At 41.4% G+C, this 12,894-nt stretch overlaps 1 protein-coding gene across 6 annotated transcripts in view; it reads left to right on the top strand.

The window, feature by feature from the left end:
* Nucleotides 1-12,894, top strand: part of LOC143027242 (SPRY domain-containing SOCS box protein 3) — a 97,191-nt gene that overhangs the window by 40,300 nt on the left and 43,997 nt on the right. For all 6 annotated transcript variants that reach the window (XM_076188522.1, XM_076188546.1, XM_076188501.1 and 3 more), the window contains one exon: nucleotides 770-872. In XM_076188522.1, the coding sequence (XP_076044637.1) occupies nucleotides 770-872 (103 nt within the window). The remainder of the gene's footprint in view (nucleotides 1-769; nucleotides 873-12,894) is intronic.

The raw sequence follows: 12,894 nt of genomic DNA, 5'->3' as shown, positions 1-12,894 counted from the left end.
TCGGTTATCACTTATCGGTTCGGGCCCCCCCAAATAACATTCCTGGATCCATGCCTGAGTGTAGCTGTCCATTTTCAAAACCTTTCAACCCCCTCACCTCTCCCCATCAGGAGGTGAGGGGGCTGAGACTTGGTCTCCAGACTGGGGTCAAGATTTCTCTTATCAACTTCAGATCTATTTCTTACTCTTTCTCATACACTGAGAGCTGACAGCTGATGACTTCAACTCTCCTTCTACTACTTTCAGCTGGTTACATGGAAATCATCACATGCCAGTACAACACAACAAGGTTTCAATTTTTCTTCCCAAAGAGAATAGTAATAAGAAAAAGAAAAGTCTTTATTGTGTATACAATGTTTTTCAGTAACTATAGTTTTTATGTGTTTACATTTCTTAAATTACTTATCTGATTTTGATATATTTTAAGAAAGTTTTCAATTTGAAGTAGGTAAAAGTGGGTGAAAATCAAGGGAACCTATACAACTGCTTGAACAAACAATGCATTTAATGAATAACATAAAATGAGTTCTGTGGAACTTTAGTTACATCTGTGATGGTTTCGATGGTGGATGTGTGAAACTTGTGAACCCATTGTATTTGCCAGTAAAATAAGATTGCAGTTAAACTTCTTGGCTGAAGCTTCATGTTAAACTTCTTGGCTGAAGCTTCATGCAAGAGTTGTTTGTTGATGCCATCTGAAATACCATTCAGGTGCACATGTACAAAGAATTTTCTTCTTGCCTACTTATTTTGAATGATTCCTTTATAGATGGTTGGAGTGGGAACAAACAAATGTGACTTGTCGTATGGAATTCGGCGCTTTTGTTCCTTGTTGGGACGTGACCGAGAATCATGGGGATATTCCTATTCAGGTTAGCTTATATGTTATATTTGTGATCTACTTTAGCCATATTCTAATAGAACAAACTCTTGAGTAGTGCAAATCTTACAGACATTTTTTTAACCATGCACACTAGAAGTAAAGTATATTTATTTGAGGTACATTCTCTAGCTCTGTCTATCTCTCTCTCCCCTTTCTTGCTCTCCCCCCTCTCTCTCTTTCTCCTCTTCCCCCCATCTCTCGCTCGCTCTCTCTCTCTCAATTCTCTCTCTTTTTATGGTCTGAGAGTGTCCTGTGTACTTAACCTAGTTGTATAATACGGGAAGGGAGCTATGCTCGTGGTGACCTGTCTTTGTATCTTTCTGCATCAAGTTTTTTCTTAGAATCTTGAATAGTGTTTGCACACTGTTTCTTTGTCTAATTTGTTCCAGGTATCTGTCACCATCTGGGGGTATTGGCTGCATGTTGTTATGGCAAAGTAGCATGCAGTTGATACTTTAGAGTCTGTATGGGGTGCCCCTATGGACCAGAGCCACACATCATTTTGTCTGTGATAGAGGAGGACTCTGCTCACAGAGAAATTATGAAACTTTTATTATATTGCTACTGTCCCTCCATTATGCTGTCCCCCAACCCCTTGTTGCTGTCCTTTACCATTTCTCTGAATTCCATTTCCTCTGCCTACCCTGTGCTGGGGGGAAAAGAATACTGCCACCAAGTATGCCCATTTGGATCATAACAGGCGAGAAAAATGGGACAGGGATTGGGACCAGGCATCCTTCTCCCTGTAGCCCCAAAGGGGACATTCCTAAAAAAAGTAAAGGCATAAGAGGGGTCTAGGAGTTTCCAACCAGCACCCTAAAGTTTGGGTCTTTTAATGTGTGTGGATGTGGTACAGATGAGAGTAAAAGGGAAGAGATAGTATGTTTTTGAGAAGAAAGATGGATGTGTTGGCTTTGAGTGTAACTAAGATGAGAGGGAAGGGCGAGTGTGAGTTTGGGAGGTTCTCAGGAGTGAAGAGAGGGAGAGAAGGGGTGGCTATACTAGTAAGTGAAGAGATAGGTAAACGTGTAGTGGAGTGGAAGGAGGTTTCTTCAAGGTTAATGTGGATGAAGGTGAAACTGGGAAAGGAGATGTGGGTTTTTGTAAGTGCATATGGGCCTGGTAGTGAGAAGAGTGTAGAAGAAAGGGAGGCTTTTTGGATAAATTTAAATGAGTACATATAGGGATTGGGGAGGAACGTCAATGTAGTTGTATTGGGAGACCTTAATGCTAGGGTAGGAAATTAACCAATTGACAGAGTGGTTGGGAAATGTGGAGTTCCACGAAAGAATCGTAGTGGAGAGTTGATGGTGGAGATGTATCTAGAGAGTTGATGATAGCAAATACAGTGTTTCAGAAGAAAGTAAAACATAAGTACACATGGGAGAGGGTGGTGGAGGGAAGGGTGGTAGATAGAGCATTAATGGACTATGTAGTGGTAGATAGGAGTACAATAGGAAGAGTTAAGGATGTACATGTTCTAAGGGGAGAATGGAGGAATATCAGATCATTTTTTGGTGGAAGGTAAGTTGATAGTGGAGAAAGAGGAAAAGGACAAAAGCTAGGGAGGTGCTTAGGGTGAACTCTTTAAATGAGAAGGAGGAGTACAAGAAGAAGCTGAGAGAGGAGTGGGAGGGAGTGAAGGATAGAGTAGAACTAAGAGTGGAGGAGGAATGGGGATGATTCAAGGAGGGAGTCACAAAGTGTGCAAAGATGGTATGTGGAACAAGAAAGATGGGAGGAAATAGAAGGAAGGGTAGTGAGTGGCGGGATGAGGAACCAAAGGTTGTAGAAGAGAAGAAGCGAGCTTTCACAGACTGGTTATAAAATAGGACGAGGGAGTCATATGAGAGGTACAAACAAAAAGAGAAGAGAAGTAAAGCAAAAGGTAAAGGAGGCAAAGAGTAGAGCAGATGTGAAATGGGGTAAGAGTATGACAAAGAAATTGAAAGTAATAAAAAGATGTTTTGGAAAGAAATTAAGAGAGGAAAAGGAGGCAAATCAAGTAGAGAAGAAAAGATAAAAGGTGCAGATGGAGAGATCATAATGGAAGGAAGGCAGTAAGAGGAAGATGGGTAGAGTATTTTAGGGAGCTGCTAAATGTGAAGGAGGATATGGAAGGAAAGATAGTTGCAGTTGGAATTGCTAAGAAAATGAGAGTGATGAGTGAGGAGAATGGAGGAGAAATAAGGGAGGATAAAGTGAAGGCAGTTGTTAAGATGATGAGAGCAGGTAAGGCACCTGGTCTGGATGGATGCCATGCAGAATGTCTAAAAAAAAAAAAAGGAGGGACAGTGATGGTGGACTGGTTGGTGAAGTTATTTAATGTTTGTTGGAGAGAAGGTAGAGTGCCAGGGACTGGAGGAGTGCCCTTATACTTCCACTCTACAAGGGAAATGGGGATAAGTGTGAGTGTAGTAGTTTCAGAGGGATTAGCTTGTTAAATGTAGTTGGGAAGGCTTATGGGAGGATCTTGATTGAGAGGATTAGGAGAGGAACAGAAGGAGTAATTGGTGAGGAACTGTGTGGAATTCGGACAGGTAGAGGTTGCATAGATCAGATTTTTGTGGCTAGACAGATATGTGAGAAAGCTATAGGAAAAGGTAAGAATGTTTTTTGGACTTTTATGGATCTGGAAAAGGCTTATGACAGGGGAGACAGGAAGGCACTGGGAGGTTTTGCAGATATATGGGATAGGACTAGGAAGAAAGCTTTTAGGAGCTGTCAAGAGTTTTTATGAGAGTAGTGGAGCATGTGTCAGGATTAGAAATAGATTGAGTGGTTCGAAGGAAAGGTGGGACTTAGTCAGGGATGTGTTGTCGCCTTGGCTGTTCAATGTATACATGGATGGGTAGTGCAAGAGGAAATGCAAGGGTGGTGGCTCAGGGATTGGAGATGGTTAAAGAAAATGGAGAAAAGTGGGAGGTGAGCCAGCTATTGTTTGCGAATGACACGGCGCTTGCAGCAGGATCAGAGGAGGGATTGAGGAAATTAGAGAGTTTAGGAGAGTGTGTGAAAGAAGAAAGTTGAAGAGAAATGTGGATAAAAGTAAGGTGATGAGATGTACAAGGGATGAAAGTGGCAGCAGACTGGAAGTTAGCATTAAGGGCAACTGGAGGAAGTGGATAGTTTTAGATACTTGGATGCAAATGTGGCAGGAAAGGGAGGAGTGGAGGTGGAGGTAGAATGTAGATTGAGAGAAGTGAGTAAATGCCTTGGTGGATAAAAAAGTGGAATGAGAAATAGACATTTGGGAATGGATGCTAAGAGGAGATTGTATGAAGGAGTGATTGTCCTGACAGCACTGTATGGGGCAGAAACATGGAACATAAGAGAGGAAGAGAAAAGGAGTTTGAATGTGTTTGAGATGAGGTGTCTGAGAAGTATGATGGGGGTTACTATGCTGGACAGAGTGGGAAATGAGGAGGTGAGAAGGAGAATGGGGGTGGTAAGGTAGCTGGGAGATAGGGTGGATGAAAGAGTATTGGGATGGTTTGGACACATGGAAAGAATGAGTGAAGAAAAGCTAGTGAAAGAGGTATGGAAAGCAGAGGTGGAAGGAGTGAATATGAAGGGGCGACCTAGGATGAGATGGATGGATGGGATGAAAGGGGCTTTGGGGAAGAGGGGAATGTCTGTTGAGGAAGGACGGGAAAGGACAGAAGACGGGTGAATGGAAAATGGTTGTATATGGATGATGATGTGATGCATGAGGTGGAATGGATGGGAGGTGAGGTAGTATATATGAGAAAAATTTGACGCAGCCTGAAGGGATTTCTCCCCATCTTCTTTTCTGCATAAGGGGACGGAGAGGGGGGTCGCCGATTTAATGAAGCGGCCTTGCTGTGGATGTGCTGTGTCTTGAGTCTCTGATTCTGACCCAGGTCAGTGGACAAGATGCAGGGATGACCCATCATCCAGTAGGTGCCAAGATAAGAGGGAGGGTGGAGGGGATTGGAGTGTATTAGGGATAGAATGGGTGGGAATGGTTTTTATGCCTTTGTTTTTTGGCTACATCACATGTAAGGTGGAAAAAGCCTTTGGTATATGTATGTATGTATGCAAAGAAATTCATATAACACTCTATTCCTTCATTCATGTCATTTATGTATATGGCAAACATGATCGGGGCCAGTACTGTTCCCTGCGGGACACCACTTATCATTTCTTCCCAATTTGAGAATTTATCTCTAATTACTACTCTCATTTTCCTCCCAGTCAGGAAGTCTTTCATCCATTCCAATAATTTTCCTCTGATGCCACCTATTGACTCTATTTTCTTTATTTTCTTTATTAGTTACATGTGTGGTACTTTATCAAATGCCTTTTGTTGGTCCAGAAAGGCACAGTCTGCCCAACCATCTCTCTCTTGTATTATATCTATTAATCTCAAGTAGAAGCAGATCAAGTTTGTTGTACATGATCTTCCTTGTCTGAATCCAAATTGATTTGGATTCAGTATAGTTTTTTCTTCCAAATGTTTAACCCATCTATTTTTTATTACCTTTTCACAAATATTTGCTACTGTGCTTGTCAGGGAGACCGGTCAGTAATTTGTTGGATCTTCCTTGTTTCCTCCCTTATAAATCGGTACAATATTTGCATTCTTCCAGTCCTGTGGGACCTTTCCTTCTTGAAGTGAGAATTATATTGTATATTTTATCTGTTAATTCCTCCATGCATTATTTCAGTATCCAATTTGCAATTCTGTCTGGACCATGTGATTTTCTGACATCAAGGGTTTTGATTTGGTCACTGATTTCCTTCTGTGTTACAATTATTTCTTTCATTGAGGGGGATATCTCTCAATTTTCTCACAGGTGAGTTTTTTATTGTGAATACTGATTTGAAGTGGTTCATAATTTCAGCCGTTTCCAGTTCTTCTGTATATTTGTATTTACCCTGCCGCAGTTTTTCTATTTCTTGTTTATTCTTCAGTTTGCCATTTACATACCTGTAAAATAGTTTGGGTTCTTCCTTGCATTATTTTTTTTCATCTCTGCATATTTTTACATAATCATTTCTTAGTTTGATGTACATTAGGCATTTGCTTGTTTTCTTGTCTTTTGTCTATTTCTTCCAAGCGTTGTCTCTTTTATCCTTTGCTTCACTACATTTTCTGTTGTACCAGGTTTTTATGTATGTTCTTTCCTTTTTTTATTGTGGTACGTATTTATTCACTCCCTCATTATAAATTTCTTTTAGTATATTCCATTCCTCTTCCATCCCTGTTTCTTCATTTAGGAATTTTTCCCAGTTTGCATTGCAAAAGTTTTTTATGAGTTTCTCAAAATTTGTTTTGTATATTAGTCTTCCTTTTTTATGTTTATCATTTCTACCTTGATCCATTTACTCTTTCAACTCAAATTCTATTAGTACATGGTCACTCTTTCCTATCGGAGTTTTGTAATAAATTTTGTAGACAATTTCAGGCTCTGTCGTAAGTATTAAGTCCAGCCTTGATGGTTCTTCACTACCTCTGTAACTGGTATTTTCCCTTATCCACTGAGTCATTTTGTATTCGATGGTCATGTCGAGCAGGATGTTGCCCCAGAGTTCCTCTCCACCCTTCACTGTCATTTCCTCCCAACATATTTCTTTTGAATTGAAGTCACCCATAATTACTATATTTCCTCTGTCCTTCAGTATATTAGTTAGTTCATATTTTGTATTGGGAAGTATGGAGTTCCAGGTATAAATGGTAGTGGAGAATTCATGGTGGAGATGTGTCTTGAAAGAGAGTTGATGATAGCAAATACAGTGTTTAGGAAGAAAGTCAAGCATAAGTACACATGGGAGAGGGTGGTGGATGGAAGGGTGGCAGATAGAGCGTTAACCACTTCACTACGGGACTTAAATCTCGCGGGCAGCAGCCAATGCCAGCCGTACGACGTGTCGTAATAATACTCGCATCATAAAATATAGCCACCGCTTATATCGATCGTTCTCTCTTTCACCCGCGAATTTTGAAAACCACAGAGAATGGGATTCAGGGCACATTTGAGAGAATGTAAAAACACAGGGGCGACTACAATAAATATAATCAAGACGCCGATATGGCAGCGTCGCGAATCCACTTGCTCCTCATAACGCCTACGTAGGCGGCACCGTATGGAAGGGGTTAATGGACTATATAGTGGTGACCAGGAGTATGGTAGGAAGAGTTAAGGATGTACATGTTGTAAGGGGAGAGAGTGGGGGAATATCAGATCATTTCCTGGTGGAAGGTAAAATGAGAGTGGAGAATAGGTGGAGAAAAAGGAAAAGGACAGAAGGTAGGGAGGTACTTTGATTGAACTGCTTAAATGAGAAAGAAAATGAGAATGAGTATAAGAATAAGCTGAGAGAGGAGTGGGAGGGAGTGAAGGATAGAGTAGGACTAGGAGTGTAGGAGGAATGGGGATGGTTCAAGGAGGGAGTCATAAGGTGTGCAAAGATGGTATGTGGAACAAGGAGGGTGGGATGAAATAGAAGGAAGGGTAGTGAGTGGTGGGATGAGGAAGCAAAGAAGGGTGTAGAAGAGAAGAAACAGGCATTCATAGATTGGCTACAGATTAGGACGAGGGAATCGTATGAGAGGTACAAAGTAAAGAGAAGGGAAGTTAAGCATAAGATAAAGGAAGCAAAGAGGAGTGCAGATATGTAATGGGGTAAGAGTATGACAGAAAATTTTGAAAGTAATAAAAAGATATTTTGGAAAGAAATTAAGAGAGGAAGAGGAGGTGAATCAAGTAGAGAAGAAAAGGTAAAAGGTTCAGATGTAGAGATGATAATGGAAGAGAAAGCAGTAAGAGGAAGGTGGGCAGAGTATTTTAGGGAGTTGCTAAATGTGAAGGAGGATAGGGAGGGAAAGGTAATTGCAGTGGGAAGCGCTAAGAAAAAGAGAGTGATGAGTGAGGATTATGGAGGAAAAATAGGGAAAAATGAAGTGAAAGCAGCTGTTAAGATGATGAGTGCAGGTAAGGCACCTTTGTCTGGATGGATGCCATGCAGAATGTCTAAAGAAAGGAGGTACAGTTATGGTGGACTGGCTGGTGAATATATTTAATATTTGTTTAAGAGAGGGTAGAGTGCCGGGGGACTGAAGGAGTACCTGTATAGTTCCAGTTTACAAGGGAAAGGGGGACAAATGTGAGTATAGTAGTTTCAGAGGGATCAGCTTGTTGAGTGTAGTTGGGAAGGCTTATGGGAGGGTCTTGATTGAGAGGATTAGGAGAGGAACAGAGGGAGTAATTGTTGAGGAACAGTGTGGTTTTAGGACAGGTAGGGGATGTGTAGATCAGATTTTTGTGGTAAGACAGATACATGAGAAAGGATGTTTTTTGGGCTTTTATGGATCTGGAAAAGGCTTACAACAGGGTAGACAGGAAGGCACTGTGGGAGGTACTGTAGATATATGGGATAGGAGGAAAGCTGTTAAGAGCAGTCAAGAGTTTTCATGAGAATAGTAGAGCTTGAGGATTGAGGAAGTTAGTGACAGAGTGTGAGAAGGTGTTTGAAAGAAGGAAGCAGAAGATAAATGTGGGCAAATGTTAGATGATAAGATGTGCAGGGGGAGAGAGTGACAGCAGGCTGGAAGTGAGCATTATCCACTTCCATACAGTGACACCTACGTAGGCGTCATGAGGAGCAAGTGGGTACGCAATGATGCCGACGTCAGTGTCTTGATTGTATTTATTGTAGTCGTGCCTACGTAACCTCCATTCTCTCTAAACTGTCTTCATCATATTTTCTATGGCTATCAAAATTCACGGCTGAATGAGAATGAACGATTGAGCACTGACTTTATTTTTTATAATGCGATTATTATGACGCAACATCGCACGTCGGGCAGCTAATGCTGCCAGACGTGCGATGTGCCCTGGAGTGAAGAAGTTGAGGGTGAGAGACTGGAGGAAGTGGATAGTTTTAGATACTTGGGTGTGAATGTGGCAGGAAAGGGAGGAGTGGGGGTGGAGGTAGAATGTAGATTTAGAGAAGCGAGTAAATGCCTTGGTGGATTAAAATGTGTAATGAGAAATAGACATCTGGGAATGGATGCTAAGAGGAGGTTATATGAAGGAGTTATTGTGCCAACAGCACTATATGGGGCAGAAACATGGAACATAAGAGGAAGAGAGGAGTTTGAATGTGTTTTGAGATGAAATGTCTGAGAAGTATGATAGGGGTAACTAGGCTAGATAGAGTGAGAAATGAGGAGGAGAACAGGGGTGGAAAGGGAGCTGGGAGATAGGGTTGATGAAAGAGTATTAGGATGGTTTGGACACATGGAAAGAATGAGTGAAGAAAGATTAGTAAAAGAGGTGTGGAAGGAGTGAATATGAGGGGGTGGCCTAGGATGAGATGGATGGATGGGGTGAAAGGGGCATCATAAAAGAGAGGAATGTCTGATGAGGAAGGACGATAGAGGACAGAAGATAGAGGTGAATGGAAAAGGGTGGGGGATGGGGGGTGAGGAAGTATTTATGAGAAAAATTTGATGCAGGCCAAAGGGATTTCTCCCTGTCCTCTCCTTTTCTGCGTGGGGGGACAGAGAGGGGGCATCGCCGAGTTTATGAAGCAGCCTTACTGTGGATGTGATGTGTCTTGCGACACTGCTTCTGACCCAGGGCAGTGGACAGGATACAGGGATGACCCATCATCCAGGAGGTGCCAAGATAAGAGGGAGGGTGGAGGGGAGTGGAATATGTAGGGAATGGAATGGGTGGGAGTGGTTTCTATGCCTTTTTCTTTTTGGCTACCCCCTATGTATGGGGGGAAAAGCCTTTGGTATATGTATGCATGTAGTAAAGCTTGTGTTAGGATTAGAAATGGAGAGAGTGAATGGTTTGAGGTAAAGGTGGGACTTTGTCAGGGATGTGTTATGTCGCCCTGGCAGTTCAATCTATACATGGATGGGGTGGTGCAAGAGGTGAATGCAAGGGTAGTGGGTCAGGGTTGGAGATGGTAAAAGAAAATGAAGAAAAGTTGGAAATAAGCCAGTTGTTGTTTGCTGATGACACTGCACTTGTAGCAGGATCAGAGGAGGGATTGAGGAAGTTAGAGTTTGAGGTGTGTGAAAGAAGGAAGCAGAAGATAAATGTGGGCAAAAGTAAGGTGATGAGGTATACAAGGGGAGAGAGTGACAGCAGGCTGGAAGTGAGCATTAAGGGTGAGAGACTGGAGGAAGTGGATAGTTTTAGATACTTGGGTGCAAATGTGGCAGGAAAGGGAGGAATGGGGTGGAGGTAGAACGTAGATTGAGAGAAGCAAGTAAATGTCTTGGTGGATTAAAAAATGTAATGAGAAATAGACATCTGGGAATGGATGCTAAGAGGAAGTTATATTTACCTAGTTGTATTTTGCGGGAAGGGGAGCTATGCTCGTGATGTCCCGCCTTTGTATCTTGCAGTGTCTAGTTTGTTTTTAAACTCATGAATGGTTTTTGCGCATACTATTTCATTGTCCAGTTTGTTCCAAGTGTCCAAAACTCTATGAGGAAAACTGTTTTTCTTCAGTTCTCTTCTATAGCTATGTTTTTTTATTTTCTTTCCATGTCCCCTTGTGTTTCTTTTGTCCCAGTTAAGTAAGTTCTCTCTATCGAGTACCTCTGTGCCTCTCATGATTCTGTAGATGGTCAATAGGTCACCTCTCTCTCTTCTTTGCTCCAGTGTCGGTAACTCCAGTTTAGCCAATCTCTCCTCGTATGATAGGTTTGCAAGTGCAGGTGCCATTTTTGTAGCTGCTCTTTGGATTCTTTCTATTTTCTTTATATTCTTTTTGGTACTGGGGGACCACAATGTCGCCGCATACTCTAATCTAGGCCTTATCAATGTAACCAATATTTTTTTTATCATGTCTTCGTCCAAGTATGTAAATGCCACTTTTATTGATCTTAGCAAGTTGTAAGTCTCCCTGACAATTTTGTTAATCTGTATATCATAGGACAAGTCGTTCGTGATAATTACTCCCAAATCTTTTTCGGATCCTACTTTCTTTACTTCTTTGGTTCCAATTGTATATTTTCCTGATATTCTGTTTTTGCTTTTTCCAAACTCCATTATGCTACACTTCTTAGTATTAAAGTCCACTTCCCATTTCTGACTCCAGTTCCATACCCTATTTAGGTCTTCTTGCAGTGCTTCACAGTCTTCATCAGTTTCTATTTTCCTTAGCAGTTTGGCATCATCGGCAAAGAAGCTCATGTAGCAGTTCACGTCCTTGTCCATGTCATTCATATAGATAGCAAACATTATTGGTGCCAGCACAGATCCTTGCGGTACTCCACTGATCACCTCTTTCCAATCTGGATATTTTTCTCTGAGCACTACTCTCATCTTTCTACCAGTCAGAAAGTCCTCTATCCATTTTAGTAGGTTTCCTTGTATTCCTCCTATGTGTTCCAGTTTTTTTAGTAGTTTTCTGTGTGGTACTTTGTCAAAGGCTTTTTGCAAGTCTAGGAATGCACAATCAGCCCATCCATTTCTTTCTTGCACTATGTCTATTAGTCTTGAGTAAAAGCATATTAAGTTTGTGGAGCATGATCTTCCTTGCCTGAATCCGAATTGTCTTGGGTTTAATATGTCATTGTCTTCCAGGTGTTTTACCCATCTATTCTTGATTATTTTCTCACAAATTTTGGCTATGGTGCTTGTTAGTGATACTGGCCTATAGTTGGTGGGTTCTTCTTTGTTTCCTCCTTTGTGTATTGGTACAATGTTAGCGTTTTTCCAGTCCTCGGGTATCTTTCCTTCTTTGAGTGAGCTGTTTATCAAGATGTGTATTTTGTCTGTTAGTTCTTCTTTGCACTCCTTTAGAATCCAATTTGCAATACCATCCGGGCCATGTGATTTTCTGACATCCAGCCTTGATAGATGTTCTGATATTTCCTTTAGTGATGCTGTAAACTCATTCATGAGGGGAGATTTCTTGTTTTTATCTATGTCACAATTTGGTATTTTCTCTCTGGTGAAAACAGATTTAAAGTGATTGTTCATGACTTCGGCCATCTCTAAATCTTCTGTGTATTCTATGTTTCCTTGGCATAGTTTCACCATTTCCTGTTTGTTTTTAAGTTTACCATTCACATACCGATAGAATAGTTTGGGTTGCTCTTTGCATTTGTCTATAATATCCTTCTCATGGTTCCTTTTTTCCTCTCTTCTCACATTGACATACTCATTTCTATAGTTAACATAAATTTGCCATTTGCTTTGTTTTTTGTCTTTTCTCCACTTTTTCCAAGCTTTGTCCCTTCTGTCTTTTGCCTCACTGCATCTTTTGTTGAACCAACATTTAATGTACTCTCTCTCTCGCTTTTGTCTTGGTACATGCCTGTTTACACCTTCATTGTAGTTTTCCATCAATATATTCCATTTCTCTTCCACTGTTGTTTCTTCCCTGTAAAATATTTCCCAGTTTGCATTCCTAGGATGAGATGGATGGATGGGGTGAAAGGGGCATTACAAAAGAGTTATTGTGCCAACAGCACTGTACAGGGCAGAAACATGGAACATAAGAGAGGAAGAAAGACGGAGTTTGAATGTGTTTGAGATGAAATGTCTGAGAAGTATGATAGGGGCTGCTAGGCTAGATAGAGTGAGAAATGAGGAGGTGAGGAGGAGAACAGGGGTGGAAAAGGAACTGGGAGATAGTATTAGGATGGTTTGGACACATGGAGAGAATGAGTGAAGAAAGATTAGTAAAGGAGGTGTGGAATGCAGAGGTGGAAGGAGTGAATATGAGGGGGCGTCCTAGGATGAGATGGATGGATGGGGTGAAAGGGGCATTACAAAAGAGAGGAATGTCTGTTGAGGAATGACAGGTGAGGACAAAAGATAGGGGTGAATGGAGAAGGGTTGTGTATGGATGATGCTGTGATGCATGAGGGGGAGTGGGTGGGGGATGGGGGGTGAGGAAGTATGTATGAGAAAAAATTTGACACAGCCCAAAGGGATTTCTCCCTGTCTTCTCCTTTTCTGCATATGGTGATGGAGAGGGGGGTTGCCAAATTTATGAAGTGGCCTTGCTGT

This window comes from Oratosquilla oratoria, chromosome 1 (genome assembly GCF_046742065.1).
Source record: "Oratosquilla oratoria isolate Oo_2021 chromosome 1, ASM4674206v1, whole genome shotgun sequence".
Lineage (NCBI taxonomy): Eukaryota > Metazoa > Arthropoda > Malacostraca > Stomatopoda > Squillidae > Oratosquilla > Oratosquilla oratoria.
The sequence above is the reverse complement of the archived record's forward strand: the minus strand, read 5'-3'. Positions and strand labels throughout refer to the sequence as shown.